We start from the raw sequence: 18259 nt of genomic DNA on the forward strand, positions 1-18259 counted from the left end.
TAAAATACGAAAAAAATATATTTATAAACCTAGCATCACTTGAAAGAATTATGAAAATAATAAACTAACGTTATCATTGTAACACCCTACCACACAGAGCTTTATACCTAGGATGTAAAACAGAGATGGCGAGATGCTACGACTTCTAAAATTAAAATACATACATATAATAGCAGAAAGAATATAATAAACTAGGTGCCTTGAAAAAAGGGTAAAACAAAATCGTGAAATGAAAAGCGCAACGCTCCGGAAACGGAATAACTTGCATGTGAAGAAAACTATTATCAAACATAAGATAATAAAAGTAGGAATAGAGAGGCAAAGATACAAAAAAACAAGCTCCTAACTCAGCCCGCAAAGTCAAGGCTGGCCGGAGAATGTTCATATATATATATATCCAAAACCCAAATGTACATAAACAAAATCATGTCTCTCCATAAACCTCTAAGAAGATAAAAAAGAAGAAGTTATGCAGAGAGAAAGCTAAGTACATATATATACATCACTGTACAACAAAATAACCTAGTAACCACTTCGCTTCAAGAGTCCAGACGTCTAACGAGATGCCTCTCGACCTGCATCTGAAAAACAACAACATAGTATAGGGTGAGAACCAGAGGTTTTCAGTATAGTAAAGGTACCACACACATAAGATATAAGGTCCTGGGAATGCCATAGGCAATCCTAGAACACCGACACTCAGATTATAGAGCTTAAAGTATTAAATAGAAGCCATAAAATGTGATTTTCTAAGAGTATCTAAGCCTTACTTAACTTAACCTTAAAATCTAAGTCCCATACTGTCATTCCTCCATACCTCCATCTCTGTCAGTATTTCACAGACAAATAAACAGATAAAGGTAAGCACAAGAAGGTTACAAATACTGCAGGTAACACATATACATTTACCATGGCAAGTACACTTAGGCACACCCAGTTAATGCACAAACAAGTAATTCAAGTAGTATGCATATGATGCATGCCTGTCCTATGGCTGATGAGGCTCATCTGTCGGTTATCCAGCCAACCCGACAAGTCCAAAAACCTTAGACTGTCCCTCGACGTGCATCCCCAAGAGTCTATGCATAGCTTTTTCTCAAATAATTAATATTGCTCAATGGGGTTTACATTCCTGGGAATTTATAAGTGCCCGGTCACCCTTACGTCGTAGTGTCAACAAAGTATCGAGTTTTCAACTTGGTACACGTGGTGGCAAGCCACTATATTTTACCCAAGGAATCTCGTATCTCATATCATTTAATCATTCAAGCCAAGTATCATACATGATCATTCATTTAATTATCAAGCCAAGTATCATTCATAATCATCCGTAACATTTCATAATTAATTCATCATTTTCTTTTTGGCTTTACTTCACCTCCAAGTTATCCCCATTTCCTAGCTTCATGTGACTGTCAGGCTTAACATCACTATTTATGACTAAAGGAATGAAAATAGAAGTTTAGAGGTTTGAAATAAAGTTTAAAACTCAAAAATCATGTTTGCTGGAATAGGGGCCACGCGTACGCGTGAATGGGAGTGTGAAGGTGCAGCTCGCGTGCGCGTCCCTTGTCATGCGTATGCGTAAGTGAAAGCTTCATGTCACGCGTACCCGTAAACATGCTTGTTAGCTCCTTACGCGTACGCATAGGACCAGTTGCGTATGCATCGCCAAAACCCATGCCATGCGTACGCGTGGACGTATGTTCTTTAAAAAAAAAAACATATTCAGTGGCAAGCTGTAGAATCATAAAATGTCACCCTGCATAGTTACATATTCGATACTAAACTTTCCAACGGGCATAACTCAATCGTTTTAAATTATTTTTCTTTCGTTCTTCGAATGGCATAAACTTCACGAACCCAATTTCATTTAAAATAAGTTGGAATCAATTTGGAGTTCCGGAAGCCAAGTTATAGCCTACCGAAGTTCGGCCCAAAACTAAAGTTTTGCAAACTTTTTAAACCTCATATTCATTCAAAATTTCCATTCCATTCAATATTAAACCTGTCAATACCAATACAATTGCCAGCAACAAACCTCAACAAAACTCTACACCATTCAATAACACTAAACAATTTTATTTCTCAACAATTCCATCAAGCTTTCATTCAATATTCTTGTAAACATATAATCAACAAATCAATCATTTTTCTTTCTAACATCAATATAAATAACAATCTCCACCACATAATCAAATCACCAATTATCCAACAAGCACTAACCAAACATGCTCATCAACAAATTACTAAACATTCAATATACACCTGCATTCCAACTTATCTTATGGTCATCTAGCCCAAGTTTTTACAGGACATTATATATTAAATGCAAGAAACTTAAACCATACCTTGGCCAATTTTCACGTAGCGACTAAAGCAATTTAATTAAAACCAAGACAGCCCCTCAAAAGCTCAATAAACTCTAAGCTCAGCTTCCTCAAAGTTCCAATATTCACAATTTCAAACTCCAATTATTTATTCACAACCTAATACACATTTATAACACATATATACCCAATTTAATTTCCAAAATACAAATTCAGTAAAATTAAAATGGAATTATGGTATCCTCACCTTACCCAAACTTCACATAAGCAAGAGTAAACATTTCTCTCAAGCTAATTGGATCCTAAAACATCAAGGAGTAAAGAAATTCAATATCTCCACTTAATTTTCCAAAATTGGGGGAAGAGGTGGTTGAGAACAATAAAACAAGTTACCTAATAAATTGTTCCAGTAGAAACATAGAGCTTGACACAGTGGTCGCGTGGCCGCAGACGGTGCGGTGATTGGAGCTCGGACGGAGAAGTTACGGGATTTTAAAATCACCGTAAGGGTTCGGGGAGCTTTCTCTTCTTTTCTTCCCTGGAAGGCTTTCAGCTTTGTTTCTGCTGAATGGGAGAAAAGAGAAGGCTTCGGTCTTCTTAAGTACTGGGCCAGTTGGGCCCACGGGTCCAGTTTGGGTCCGGTTCAATAAGTTCGGTTCGTTCGGTCCAATCTTGGACCGTTTTTTCCGAAATTAGTATTAAAATTTTCATTTCGATGAGCTCTATCCTAATTTGATATAATATTCGCATTTCTGATTTTCTTTATTAAAAACTAATTTATTGGCTAATTACTTACTAATTTAACGGGGTTTACAATCATCCATTAGAACCATTTCTATGTAAGCTATCTTAATTTTATCAAATTTGGATGGGACTTTCCATAACCTTATAATTTTTGTCTTTATTTTCTATACTTTCTCATCACATAATCTACTATAGGTGATCTATTGATAGAATCGTAGCTAATAGCCATTAGATATGAAGAACAAAAAACAGAATAAAAAATATATCTAAATTATAAATTTTCTAAATGATAAACATGAAAAAAATTTACTATTAGTCATTATATATACACACACGCTAATTATATACTCCAATATTTTTTATGGTGATACTTGTCACAATTACGTCAAAATTATGCCATTATGTTTTATTATTAATCTTTATGATTGATTTAATGCAGATACTTGCTCAATATATATATTATATAGATTAATCATATGATTATTATTCATTATTTGCTTCTTCCATTTTGCCAACTTCTCCTATTTAGTTCTTTCGAAGGAATATATTACTATTAATTATGGATATATACTTGCTACAATTATAATAAATTTAATTATTACCCTAAATAAATAAAATAGATAATAATTAAAATTATTTTTTAGTGTTTTATATTTAATATTTACTGTAAATATAAAGAGTACAATAACTAGTGAATAGAAATTTGAGTAAAAAATAAAGCATATTAATTAAAATTAAACTTATTAAATGATTGAAAGTAAATAATATTTGGTAATTATTTGAGCATTTAATTAAAATTATTCTTTTGTAATGAAATTGACCAATAATTTTTAATTATTTTTATCGTATATTGCCTAATAAATTTGTATGAATAACATTTAAAATAAGTAAATCAAATAACAATGTTTGAAAAGATATTTTTAACAAATTAAATGTGAGAAATAGAAATAAAAAAATTGATAAAGAATAGAGTAAACTACCATTTATATTCACGAAAATTAAAAACGCTGACATATTTATTTATAAAAGATAAAAATTATCATTTGTACCGATAAAAAATAGATTTTTACAGGCAAAAATATTCAAATCCTAAAAAATTAAATAAATTTTTCAAACTACCCTTCTCTCCACCACTACTACTATCATCTCTCTCTCTCTCTCTCTCTCTCTCTCTCTCTCTCTCTCTCTCTCTCTCTCTCTCTCTCTCTCTCTCTCTCTCTCTCTCTAAATATTCTTAGCAACTCCAATCCTAAACTCTACCGCCACTCTCCTCCCCAACTACCACCATAACTGCCTCCATTACCATTACCACCACCGCCATCGCCACCCTTTCTCTTCCATCCACCTCTTCGACTTCGATCTCAACTGCAGGCTCCGCTTCTTCCTCACCTTCCGAAACTCCAACCCTGTCGCCTCCTCCTCTATTGTTTCATCCATCAAATTCAGCAACACAATAAACTATACAAAAAGATTCAAACATACCTTTACACTTAAAACAACACAATAAATTCCAAAAAATTCTTTTTTTTTTCACAAAACAAGGCTTTCTCTCACCTGTCTAAATCACTAATGTTCCAACTAATCTGATGCTAGGTTCATCTAATGTTAATTTGATTCAAATAAATCTATAAAGATGATAACATAATAATAAAAAGAGAGATCTTTATTTAATTAAGGAGACAAAAATCAGAGAGGGTGCGTGGAAGCTTGATAAGACCAAACTCGGAGGTGGACATGGTGAGGTAAATGTAGAAAAAGTCGGTGGCGAAGACGAAGAATACGGTGACGGTGGCGGAAAATTCGCAGCTGTTGAGAGGAAACTTCTCCGATTTGGGCTTTTAGGCGGTGGGGGAGTTGTCATCGCCATTGTTCTTGAGGTCCCTAAGGAGCAACCTACCGGTATCGACTGTTGTGACGCTCTGCGGCATCCTTAGATCCTAACGAATCACTCACACTGCTCGCAGCATCCTTAGATCTAGGGTTTCTTTTTAGCATAAATAGAGGCTGAGCTTGTGTTAAATGATTATGCTGGTAATGGTAGTGCTGGTGTTATTGAGTCGCGTCTGACACCGATGAGGAAGTGTGTGGCGAAGGGGTTAGGGTGACGATTGAGGAGGAGGGCAAGGCGGTGGTACTGAGAACATTGAGAGATACAGAGAGAGAGAGAGAAAGAAGGAAGGAGGAGAGATGATGGTAGTAGTGGTGGAGAGAAGGATAATTTGAAAATTTTTTTTAATTTTTTAGGATTTGAATAATTTTGCCTGCAAAAATCTATTTTTTATGGATACAAATGGTAAATTTTGTCTTCTATGGATAGATATGTCAGTGTTTTCAATTTTCGTGAGTAGAAATAGTAGTTTACGCTAAAGAATAATAATTATAGGTAAAAATAGTATTTTCATTTTGAAGGAAAAAAACACATGAAAAATTGTTTAATAACTGTGCCATGCATGTGATAATAAATTATTCAATAACTCGTATTATGCATGTGATAAGGTTGAAATTATAATTTTAAATTATTTTATTGAATTAATTTGAATTGTAATAATTTAATTAATAAAAAGGATAACATGTTATGCGTTCGTTTTTTCTCTATCTGATATTAACTGTATCAATTCTAATATAGTTATTAATCGTTTTTGTTAATCTATTTTCTTTTTCTAAATTTATGATTGAGATAACAATTATAAATATTAATAATTAAACAAATCACTATATTATAATTATTTATGTTTTATTCCCAAATTAAAAAACGTACTATTTCTTTTTTATTGAATGATTTTTTTATTTATGCTATCCCATATATTAATCGTTGGTTTTTTTCGGAGGATATACTTATTTATTTTGTTTACATAATTTTAAATTTTTTTTTTATTTAAGTATACATATATATTAAGTCACATCATATGTTAATTATTTTTTTATTTTTTGATTATAAATAATTTTTTGAGCCTATAATCATTCAATGATTTTGTTATTTCATTAATATCATCATATGCGTAATAATCTTCATAAATCATTTTCTTTATTTATATATATGTATATATTAATTGTTTAGTTAATAGTTTTCTTATTCTCAGAATATATTTATTTTGTTAAATAATTCTAAATATTTTCTTATTTAGTTTATACATATATTAATTATATGCAAATATATTTAAGTCGCATATATTAATTATTTTCTGATCATGATTATTTCTTTTTAACCTATAATCATTCAATAATTTTTTATTTTTTATTATTAATATTATCGTATGTGTAATCTTCATAAATTATAGTAATTTCTTTATATGTATACGTATATATTAATTATTTTTTTGTTATGATTATTTCCTTTAATATATATGGTTAATTTTTATTCTACAATCGTGCAATAATTTTTTATTTTTTATATTCATGTATATTCTCCAATCTCCATTCATATGTATGATTAATAATTTTTGTTTAAATAGTGATGTTTTAATTTTTCTTTTCTTTCATATATCTTCATATGTCAGCAAAAAAAAAAAAAAAACAAAATCACGTATTATGACTCTTTTTCTTTTACCACGCCTTAATTTTAATTAATCAATCTTGTGTCTATACTATATAATTAAACTTTTAATCACTCTAATCTATTGACGAATTATACTTTTCTTAATAATTGCATTACTAATCTGAAATACAAAAAAAAAGGCGATACATATATCCAAGAAAGAAAATAAACTTAAAAATTGGAAAAAAAAAAGAAATTTTATATTAAAAAATTTAAAAATAACATATCCAAGAAAAATAGTCGTAATATATAAATTGAGACAATAATTTAATTTTTTCTAAAATTAATTTAATCAAATACCAATATTAGAAATAAATTACTTAAATAATTTATTTTATCAAAGATAGGGAGACTCGAACCCGCGACCTCTTAGGTGAGTATAGGGAGACTGTCATTTGAACTATAACTCATTGGCTACTTAAATAATATTTAATCTATTCTAGTCCTTAGACACGTATAGATTAAAGTCATTCTCGTAACGACAATCAATTGAAACAACATCATAAGTTCGAATATTTAGAATTCGTACAAATTCAGACCCTCCCTTTATTAAATAAGCTTCATCATCCGCTATCCATGCAATGCGACAAGGTATAAAATTGTCACACCGAGAAACTAAACTGACCTTTATTCCCTTCAATGACATTGCATTGATGCAAAAGAAGGCCGGTAATTTCTGAAAAAAAAATCACAATATGTTATAAAATTATTTTAATTAGGAAAAGCTTAAAATAAGAAAATTTGAATATATTACCAATCGTTGAAATTGCATCTTTGAGTTTGACACGAATTTACCAAAACTAAATTTAAATTGAGAAAATTCAATCTCATTAAGTGCTCTACTTCAAAGATTCCGGGCAGACGTAAAAAGCGTGGAGGGGATAGAACTTGAACTTAGCCTACAAAGTTCCGTGTAAACAATTCCTCAATAAAAAATCGAGCTTCTCCCCATAAAACTAACTTTACCCACATTCCATTAGGTTGGTCATAATATGTGAGTAGATCCAACCATCCTTCGATAAAATAGAGTTTACTGCCTCTTCATTGGACGCTTACATCCATGTAATTAGAACTCAAATCAGTGAATACAACTTGAGATGGTATTTGATGGATGTGGTGCATTGAAAATAATTGTGGCAAAAAATAATCACACTAGAACATTAGATGAAAAGAATAAGTTGGCGTAAGAACAATGATTAAATTATCAAAAAGAATAATATAATAGAATGAGTATATAAAAAATTATAAATTGTACCTTAAAATGATCAATTTCGATGAAAAACAAAAAATATATTCTTATTCTATAAAGTCGTCAAGGAAGAATAATAAATTAAAAAAAATGAGTTGACTCTCAGATCTAGACTCACGAACCACAAAAAGATATTATATATAACCTTTATTAGAACAAAAATAATTGTATAAATTAGTTATTATTAAGTTAATTTTTTATTATTTACGTTATACATCATATATTTGCCATGATTAAATAAACCATTATCATATCATATACATTTTTATCATGATTAGAATTATAGATTTTTGTTTTAATTTTTTAAGGTAGATATCAATATCAACTTGTCGAAAATTACGATTAATTTAAAATTATATTACAATAATTAAAAATTAAAATTATTGACAATTAATATAATTATGTATTAAATGCTGATTTGATGTATAATTATAAAAAAAATTATTGACAATTATCATAATTATGTATTAAATGCTAATTTAATGTATAATGATTGACAATTAACATAATTATGTAAAAAATAAAACATAATAAGTAAAATTTGATGTATAATGACAGACAATATTTGACAATTATTTTAGCATTTAGTTATTGATATCTACTATTATTATTATTATTATTATTATTATTATTATTATTATTATTATTATTATTATTATTATTATTATTATTATTATTATTATAAATGTGTCACTATTAATGTAATAATTTATCACTAATAAAATTATGCATGTGTCACTATTAATGCAATAATTTATCACTAATAAAATTATTGCATAATGAATGAGAATTAAAATGGTATCAATCTATAATTAAAATGATTAAAAATATTTTTGATTGATAATTAGTTTAATAATGCATTAAATAATAATTTTATATAATTATAATAAAGGTATTTTTTAAATTAGTATAATTATATATTATTTATTAAATATTAATTATAATATAATTATAATATTATAATATAATTATAATAAAGATATTTTTTAAAAATAAATTTAGAAGAGAGAATAGTACTTTCATTTTGGAGGAAAAATGAATTCATGAAAAATTAATACCTCACTTTCATTGGTTGATAATGTATTAAATATTGATTTTATTTTATATAATTATAAAATAAAAATATTTTTTTAAATTAGTATAATCATGCATTATTTATTAAATACTAATTATAATAAAAATATTTTTTTAAAATAAATTTAAAAGAAAAAATAGTACTTTTATTTAAAAAAAAAATAAATTCACAAAAAATTGACACATCATTTTCATAAATTAAAAAAAATTAATTTTAATATATTAAATAGGTAAGTAATAAAAATTTTATTTTAATATATTAACGGTATAACTGTATAAGTAATAATTATTTTTTACATCACCGTATAAAAAATTATTCAAAAAATATAATTAATAAATGACTATGTAATTTACAATATCAGTATATAAAAATTAAACCCAATAAAATAAAAGCATAGTATTTATTATAATAAGACGTATATGTTTATTTGAACTGTCATTTCATAAATAGAAAATATAAAGTAATTAATAATAATTTATGTTTGGAGGTTCTTCTTTACCCTTACCCTTGTATATATATATATAGAGAGAGAGAGAGACACCATATATAGCCATAGGCACGGGCCAGTTCTATTTACAGCCACGTTGAGTTCTCTGTTTCTCTCTGTGTCTGTCTCATCAGGTTTTCAGATGGGTTTGAGGGTCCATTATTCTTCATTGTTGGTGTTGTGTGTGTCGTTGTTCCAAATACTTGTGCTTGTGCAGCAAGCAAAAGCAACAAAGTTCCAGAATGTGAGTGGGATAAGAAGACTAAGAGGGAGAAAATCAGTGGTAAGTGGTAGCGGTGGGTGCAACTTGTTCATAGGGAGTTGGGTGATAGACCCATCATTCCCACTCTATGACTCATCAAGCTGCCCCTTCATTGATCCTGAGTTTGATTGCCAGAAATATGGTAGACCTGATAAGCAGTACCTCAAATATGCTTGGAAGCCTGATTCTTGTTCCTTACCAAGGTACTATTATTCTTCCTGCATTTAATCTTGTGCATGTTTTTCACAAGTCCTATTGATTGTGTTTTGATGTAGGTTCGATGGGTTAGATTTTTTGAATAGATGGAGGGGTAAGAAGATAATGTTTGTGGGAGATTCACTGAGCTTGAACATGTGGGAATCACTCTCCTGTATGATTCACGCGTCGGTGCCGAATACCCAGACCACCTTTTTGAGGAAAGAAGCACTCTCCACTGTAATCTTCCAGGTTTTACTTTTTCTTTCAATTTCTTGAAGGGGGATAGTGAGTTAGTCGATTTCACGTAAAGTTATATGCGAGAGCCGTTAGATAGAAATTTGTTAAATTATCTAATCACTCACAACTATCAATTTCACGTTAAGTCCGTAAAATCCACCGCACATAAGTTTTTCTACCTTTTTTAAATATAGAAACGTTTTAGATGCATATAGAAACGTTTTAGATGCACTAGCAGCAATGAATATTTCAATAATCTTAATTGGTTGATTTTAATTAATATATATTATTATATATTTTTTATAATTGAGATAACAAATTAAAATTATTGACACTCCGGTAATATTTAGTACACTTAGAATTCATCCATAAATATATACCGCATTTACATCTACATATCTTTGTCTTCTTTCTCCTTTCCTATGCAAATCACCACTCTCTCTCTTCTCTCTCTTTCTCTCTGAATATCACCCTTCCCAATTTTGTCTTCATTTTAACCTCCCTTTTGTTTGTTTCTCCGTGTTGCTTTTTCTTTTATGATTCATTCCCTATTTTCCTTTTTTTTAAATGACGTGCATTCCCCATATTGCTTTTCTACCTTATTTTATTTTATTAAAAACTTCAATTTTGTATTTTTGTTTTTATAAAGGTCTTTCCAATTAGTAACGTGTTAATTAGTTTAAATCCATTAAATACTACAATATTTCGTTATAAAATATCAATGATTTTTCAATCTACTCAATTAAAGCATTTATTTTGTCAGGTTGTCATATTCAAAACTGTTCATTAATTAAGTTGGGTTTTGAGGGAGAGTTCCTAACCACAATCATCATAGAAACCTCCATCGTTTTGAGATAAAGCTTAATATAATTGATGAGCTAAACTTTAATGATAATAGACCTTTATCTTTGTAACCTAAATAATTATGCTCCTTTTCCATACTACACCTTGGGCATGAGAAGATTCCTTTTCATGGGCCAGGAGCAATCAAAGATTCAAAACAAATAATAACAGTAAAAACCAGAAAGTACTAGCTACTGACACAAATACCACAAATATTAAAAGCCAATGTTTTTATTACATTTCAATTAATATTACTCAAACTAATTTTTTTGTATTACACTATTACTAATATAGTCTAAAAATAGAAAAAGGACAAATTAAACAACTTACATACAAATTTTTTCATTGAAAGGAAGCCAAAATTCTACTCATTTTATTAGGAGAAAATTCGATTTGATTTGCACCTATAAATATAGTTTGTTTTGAGTTTACATTTTTAATTGAAGAATTTTTTTTATATAAACTCTCATTTTATTTTACTAGCTACCATGTTTTAGAAGGAAATAATAAATCTTTATTTTTCAAATTTCTTTCACATAATTTTTAAATAATATAATTTTCTTGTTATAACTGGCATTAAAAAATACAGTACATATTAAGTAATCACAAGCATAAAAAACAAAAGCAAAATAGAGGCCCTTCAAGTTGTTTAATAATGAAAATCAAAATAGAAAAATGAGATTTCAACACTTAATTGCATCATTTTCTGGCTTTGATCTAGAGGAGTTATCTCCATCGTTTGACAGGCTGTGAGGGAGACCATGCCAACCTGTGATTACAAGTTGGAGTCTCCCCCTCAATTATTTTTGCTTCTAATCTCATGGTTTATTCAGTATCAATCAAATAAAGAACATGGTACTGATCTACAAATATTATTTGCCATTTTATGTTATATTAAATAATGCCATTCGTAGCCTCTAGCATGTAATCAAATGTTAAAACTTAAAAGCTACAAAATGCATTATGCTTTTGATTATTGAAACTCGAATAAATTTCAGTCCTAAAATTAATTAGTCACCAAAAAAAAAAAAAAAAAAAAATCATATAGTGGCTCTATGTGCAGAGCAGTGGATACTATGTTTGCCTACAAATTATATTAAAATAAACAAACAAAAAGTCCAAAGTTTGGTTAATCGGTTTTCCCATGTTCAATAAGCTAACTATTTCAACATTTTTCTCCATAAAATTATGTGGATTTAAAAACGTTTATGTCAAGATTCCCTTAATTCATAAATATATAATAATAGTAGTCTTACACAATATTGAAGACAAATTGTGCAGCAGAAAGTGATTGGATAGCATTATTAGTTTATTACACATTTTCCATTAAATAATTGATCTTGACAGAAGAGAGCATATTTGTAGCTTGATTAATTGATTGCTGTGTCCACGTGAATATAATATAATATAAATATATTTTACAAGAACAAGAATATAGAAATGTATAACCGAATGGATAAGTAATAAGTGAGTGCTAGTTGTTTAGCATTTATAATATGAAATTTAGATGAAATGAATCTGAGCCATTGAAGGGGGGGTTGGTGGTGCAGGACTACGGAGTAACCATACAGCTATACCGCACCCCATATTTGGTAGACATTGTTAAAGAAAACGTTGGGCGGGTTCTCACATTAGACTCCATTGTTGCTGGGAATGCATGGCAAGGAATGGACATGTTGGTTTTCAATTCCTGGCATTGGTGGACCCACACTGGAAAATCTCAAGGGTATACATATTTATATTCTTCAACTTCCACCATAACACTATATTTAGAGAAACAAGTATTGCTGGACAAGAGTACCCTAAGAATAATGAATGGGTGGTGATTAAAAGTCTTAGAAAGAGTCCAAAATGCATGTGGACAATAGTAATAAAAAGGTTTGCAATTTTGAGCTCTAATTTTGACTAATGTTGGTGTTTGACAGATGGGACTATATAAGAGATGGTCCCAATCTAGTTAAGGACATGGACCGTTTGGAGGCATACACTAAGGGTATGACCACTTGGGCTAGATGGGTTGATCAAAATGTTGATCCTACAAAAACTAAAGTCTTCTTTCAAGGCATTTCTCCCACTCACTATCAGTAAGTAACTCCTCCACTACTCTAACAGATTTTAACTCCCAGTAGTCTGAAATTTATGTATTTTCTTTGAACTCAAACAGAGGCAAGGAATGGAATGAACCAAAGAAAAGCTGTAGTGGAGAACTTGAACCATTGTCAGGGTCAACATATCCAGCAGGACTACCTCCTGCAACCAACATAGTGACCAAAATACTCAAGAACATGAATTCTCCGGTTTATCTACTTGACATCACACTCCTCTCTCAGCTCAGAAAAGATGCACACCCTTCTGCCTATAGTGGAGATCATGCAGGCAATGATTGCAGCCATTGGTGCCTCCCAGGCTTGCCTGATACCTGGAACCAGCTCCTATATGCAGCACTCAGCATGTGAACAAAACAGATCCTTACACCAGAATTTTCTTCTTGTTTGGCTCGTAGATACTGCCAAGGGCTGAAATCATATAAACTGTAACATTATACGATTCATGAAGGACAAGAAAATAATCTACAGATTTCAAGAACAGAATAGCTTTCTTAGAGTTATCAAAATTGTTTGCATATCAAGAAATGTACTTACGAGGCTATGTAAGAACTATGAACTAATTCACTGAATGATATTGAACTTTAGCATTTAAGTTAAATTTAATATGAGTGGTCATTTTCTTCACGGAATCAAATATAGCGACATGTTTGGGCTTGTATTTTCACAGAATCTACATCCCCGGGATACACGGAAGCATTGACAGAAACCTTTCAACCACCAAAATGAAGCTTAGAATGGAAGTTTGGTTGAGATTTGAGAAGCTCTGGTTATCAACACGTAGATAAAATAAAAAAGAACTTGATTGCAATATGCTAAAATACATAATTGTAGGACTACTACACTACAAGGTTAGAACAATGTATAACGTAAGATCACAAGTGTACTTATCATATCATCATCCAAAAGGGTGTCCTTTACTCATTTTGTATTCTTGTTCCAAATGAAAAATCTGAGATTTTATACGATTCTCTTAACACGTGGACTTAGCCTATTGGATGGTTTTGGTTCTTGGAAACATGTGACCAAACCCATAACATTTGGAAAATATAAAAATATCATAAAAACAGAACGTGTACCATGAATCTTAGAGCATCTTGAGAGCACGTCGATTGCATAGAAAAGGGAAGAAGACAAAGAGGAGGGTGGTCCGAGGGATGGGGCACGATACGAGGAACAAGACAATGTTTCATAATGGAGGAGGAAGACCGGAGGGATGGGTGAAGAGTCCTGGCAGAGAAGAAAACAGAGTCTTCCTCTTTTTCTTTGGACATACTTCAATGAGGCCTTCCTTCTTGGTCAGCATTGTTTGGGTTTTGGTCCACACTTCAGTGTTTCAACATGCTCTGGATAACAGGATTTTTACCTTGGGCCTCAGCCTGTTGATGGCCCAACTCAAAATATTATACTCATGACTAGACTTGAGAAACATGGCATGACAAAAAAAAAAAAAAGACTTGAGAAACAATGAAACATGGTGATGTGAATAGGAAAGGTACATATTGTGAGTCTTCACTCTTCACTATCAATTAGTTTTTATTTTATTAATTTTTTAAAATTTAAATTGGAAAAAAATAAATTTATAGTATACAAATTTAGTTAATGGTTAATGGTTATCACTTTTTAAACTATACAAATTTGTAAAGTAACAAGCGCTGCCGATTAGTACATGCACGTGATAGTTAAGTGGAAGGGCTATGAATGAATGAGTCATTTAAAGAAGTGGGTTTGGTTTGGAGGGAATTCACAACTACTAGAGCAGATATAAGCGAGAGGAAACAAATTGGTTTTTTCAGTGTCTTTGTTTCCCAATTAATATTAATGGATGGCATTCTATTGACAAAACAAAATGTCACTATCTTTACAGCAATTGGCTGAAGCTGAGTTTGGTCGATCATCACTAACATGTTGCAGACCTGCAAAGGAATTTCTGTTGCTGAACGTGGCCTGACCTTGCTTTATCTCTCAATTCTTGGAATGCTCTCATTGTCTCCACATCGAAACCTCCAGCAAACTGCCAAACACAGAGATGGCATGATCCTCAATATTATTACTTTCTCTCGGTTTTGGAATTCTTGCCTATTTTGTATTATGTTCCAACATATATATTTTGGAGGATTTACCTGGTGTACCCGGAAGGCGAATCTTACACCTTGGACAATGAGCTCTTCTTCTTCAGGACCACCGCCAACTGTCTCAAGCTCAGCCGAGACTCTCTTCATGTACTTCATTGCCAGTTTCACAGATGCCAGCTTTATCTACGTAATCACAGAAATAAGTTAAAAGTACAATCAAATGAATGAGATCATAATTAACATTAACTAATTAGCCAACCTCTTAGAATTTACTACATCAGACAATCTACTATAGTACTACCCTAAGCGTGTGAAATATGATTGGGTTATGCTTCCTCCTAGCTAGTGTACGATTTTAATACTACCAAGGCATTAATTAAAAGGGAGAAGCAGACAAGCAGATAGATTTTAGAGATCCGGGAGAGTTCACATGTGTGCATGCAGATATGCAGGGGTGCACAGATAAACAAAAGTAAAAAGTCTAACCATTACTTTGTCATTTTGCACCTAGATTAGATTCTAGTAATACACAATAACATAACTTTACCTAGACAAATGCTTTGGTTCCAACCTCGACATAACTAGACAAATTAAAAATATACTTGGAGACCAACACTAACATTTAATAACCAACACTTGAAGACAATTGTCTAGAAATTCGTAAGATATACTATTATTTCAGTTGATATTTGGTTATTGCTGAAGCTATATATGTAGATATAGATAAAATAAAATGAAGCATGTGCAACCGTGCAAGATGGTCATTGGATCACGGGAATTACCTGACTCACAAAGCCACTATCAAGCATCCAATGAAGTGGTATCCGGAAGAGTTTGTATCTATTTGTTGCTGACTCCCTCATCCTTGAGATATTGTAAACCCCGTGCTCCAACCTGCCAAACACAAGACAAGATTAGTGTTGTCGTTATATTGTCAAGTTGGGGAAGAGTTCGAGAATGGAAACATACTTATCAAAGAGAGCTTGCATCTTTTTCAGAGCTGGACCACACGGCTGCCTTGGATCATCCCGGAACGATGAAGCCTCGCGTTCCAGCTTCTTTAGATCACAGTATCCGAACGCAGCCTCGCGCAAAGCATCCGCCTTTTGCTCCGGCCATTCGAAGTGTTTCAGCACTGCTCGTTCATCCACCTGAACCCCAAATCACACAAAATCAAAGTCATTCAAAACAACTATCTTCTCTGTTAATAATAAAATTAAGGTAATGATAGTCGTGTTACCAAATAAGAGAGCTCATCGTCTAGCCATTTAACAAAAAGAACAACATCTTCAATATCTGCAAATGCTGCTTCCTCTACTTCTTTAATTAAGCACCGGATAAAATCTGCTTGGGTCTCCACATCGGTTTTTATCTGATAACAAATTAATTATGATTCATGATTGACTAGTTGAAGTCGATTAGGGTCCAAAAGTAAACTTGACTAGGTGAATTTCACAGTAAATTTAGCGAAAAATGAAAAAAAAAAAAAAAAAAACAGAGAGTAGTTACCGCGAGCAAGTGAGAAGAGCGGTTCTCGATCTCACCAATCATGTCACGTGCATTTGCTGGAGCCGGCACTGCCTCCACGATTCCGTTGGAGCTGCATTCGCGTCGAGAGGGTTGCGATGGTTCTCTCCTCATCAACGTGTGGTAAAATTCTACCACCTCTGGCACCCTCGTCACTTTCGCGGTGACAGCTCTACTCCCCTTAGGAGGCGGCGGAGGAGGTGGTGGAGCAGTTTTGGACGACATTGAACCAGCAGCCTTCGGCGGGGGCGGGGGCGGAGGAGGCCCTAGTTTCGGAGGTTGCTGAATCGGTTGCTCTGTTCCCGCATTATGATTGTCCGAGGTGGAAGAATGAGGGGAAGCAGTCAAGGGCGAATGCGGTGACGAAGACGACGATCGTCTCGGTGGCGGTTTGGGAACACGTGGCTGACGTGATGTGACGGCATTGGTGAAAGTGTCAGGGAGTTCCTCGGAGTGTTTTTCACTTGCCGGCACTTGTGGTTTAAAATCCTCAAGAACAGCAGCAGCAGCGCTACATTCTAGAAGCTGCTTCTGGTTCCCGCTTCCTTGATCGGACGACACCGTTTTCTTCAGAGTCTTGTTCAGAAATTTATGGAACCTGTGAGAAGAAGAGAGATCGTGGTCATTTGCATGTTCGGAGGCAGTCTTCTTGAGCTCAGCTATCTCATCCTCCAATGCTTTGGTCTTGCACTCATTCTCTCTCTTCTCTTGCTCGCTTCGGAGCCTGAGTTCATGGAGCTCCTTGGCCAACCTCTGATTCTCAGCCTGGAGGTCTTGGATTGTGTTGGCTTGGCAGAGAATCTCAGCGTCCCTGGAAACGATGTCATTCTCGAGGAGGGGGACAATGGCGGCAGTCTGCTTGAGGAGCTTGTGCTCCAGGAGCTGAGTCTTGAGGCGGGACTCCCGGTCGCGGAGGTCGTCGACGAGGCGGAGAAGCTCCGCGACGTCCGGTGGGCGGGGTTGGACTTGAGCGGAGGAGCGTGGGAAGTAAGCGCCGAGGGCGCGCGTGAAGGAGGATTTGGAGGGTGAAGGAGGAGGGTGGGAGGGAGAAGGAGACTTGTGGAAGGGCATTGGAAGCTTGACCTTGCCAGCTACCATTATTGAGTTTGGATTACGGTTGTTTGGTTTGTAATGTCATAAAGAAAAGTGTTTGGAACTTAACGAGGTGGTCTCTGTCTGGGACTCTGTCTGGGAGTGCCAGTGGCAGCGACGCTGTGGTTATGTTATGGGCTAGCATTAGCAACTACCAAGTACCAAGCAATGCAAGAGATGCAAAATGTACAATCAACCCAACCATAAATCATCACATCTTAGTAAATAACTAAATAATAAAAGAAATGTTTAGCGTTATTAAAATTTATTATTTTTTGTCATTATTTAATTATTAATTTAATTTTTAATATAATTTATTTAGTTTAATAATTTAATAATATATTTTATTTTATATTTTTAAATATTAATTATTTAAAATAATAAATTTTGATGACTATCTAATATTTATCAAATAATAATTCAACAAAAAAAGAACACTGGGTAACTAATTTTTTATTTTTATTATTTCACTTAAATAAGTTTTTAATCTTATAAAATAC

The 18259-nt window shown here is 32.5% G+C and overlaps 2 protein-coding genes across 3 annotated transcripts; one reads left to right on the top strand and one right to left on the bottom strand.

Annotated features, from left to right (window-relative positions):
* Positions 1–9421: 9421 nt before the first annotated feature.
* Positions 9422–13666, top strand: LOC107623108 (protein trichome birefringence-like 38). 2 transcript variants are annotated; one of them, XM_016325261.3, is made up of 5 exons: positions 9422–9885; positions 9958–10129; positions 12511–12686; positions 12886–13044; positions 13125–13666. In XM_016325261.3, the coding sequence occupies exons 1-5, from the start codon at positions 9563–9565 to the stop codon at positions 13414–13416; spliced, it is 1122 nt and encodes a 373-aa protein (XP_016180747.1). In that variant the 5' UTR covers positions 9422–9562; the 3' UTR covers positions 13417–13666. The 2 variants fall into 2 exon arrangements, with proteins under 2 accessions (XP_016180747.1, XP_088359529.1); XM_088503403.1 differs by having other exon boundaries at positions 9461–9885; positions 9958–10117.
* A 1131-nt stretch (positions 13667–14797) lies between these two features.
* On the bottom strand, positions 14798–17985 carry LOC107623711 (protein INCREASED PETAL GROWTH ANISOTROPY 1-like). The gene is made up of 6 exons (XM_088503402.1): positions 16650–17985; positions 16381–16512; positions 16110–16291; positions 15923–16034; positions 15189–15323; positions 14798–15079 (listed from the first exon to the last, which is right to left on the bottom strand). The coding sequence occupies exons 1-6, from the start codon at positions 17763–17765 to the stop codon at positions 14966–14968; spliced, it is 1791 nt and encodes a 596-aa protein (XP_088359528.1). The 5' UTR covers positions 17766–17985; the 3' UTR covers positions 14798–14965.
* Positions 17986–18259: the final 274 nt, after the last annotated feature.

Source organism: Arachis ipaensis, chromosome B10 (genome assembly GCF_059453495.1).
Source record: "Arachis ipaensis isolate K30076 ecotype BB chromosome B10, ASM5945349v1, whole genome shotgun sequence".
Classification (NCBI taxonomy): Eukaryota; Viridiplantae; Streptophyta; class Magnoliopsida; order Fabales; family Fabaceae; genus Arachis; species Arachis ipaensis.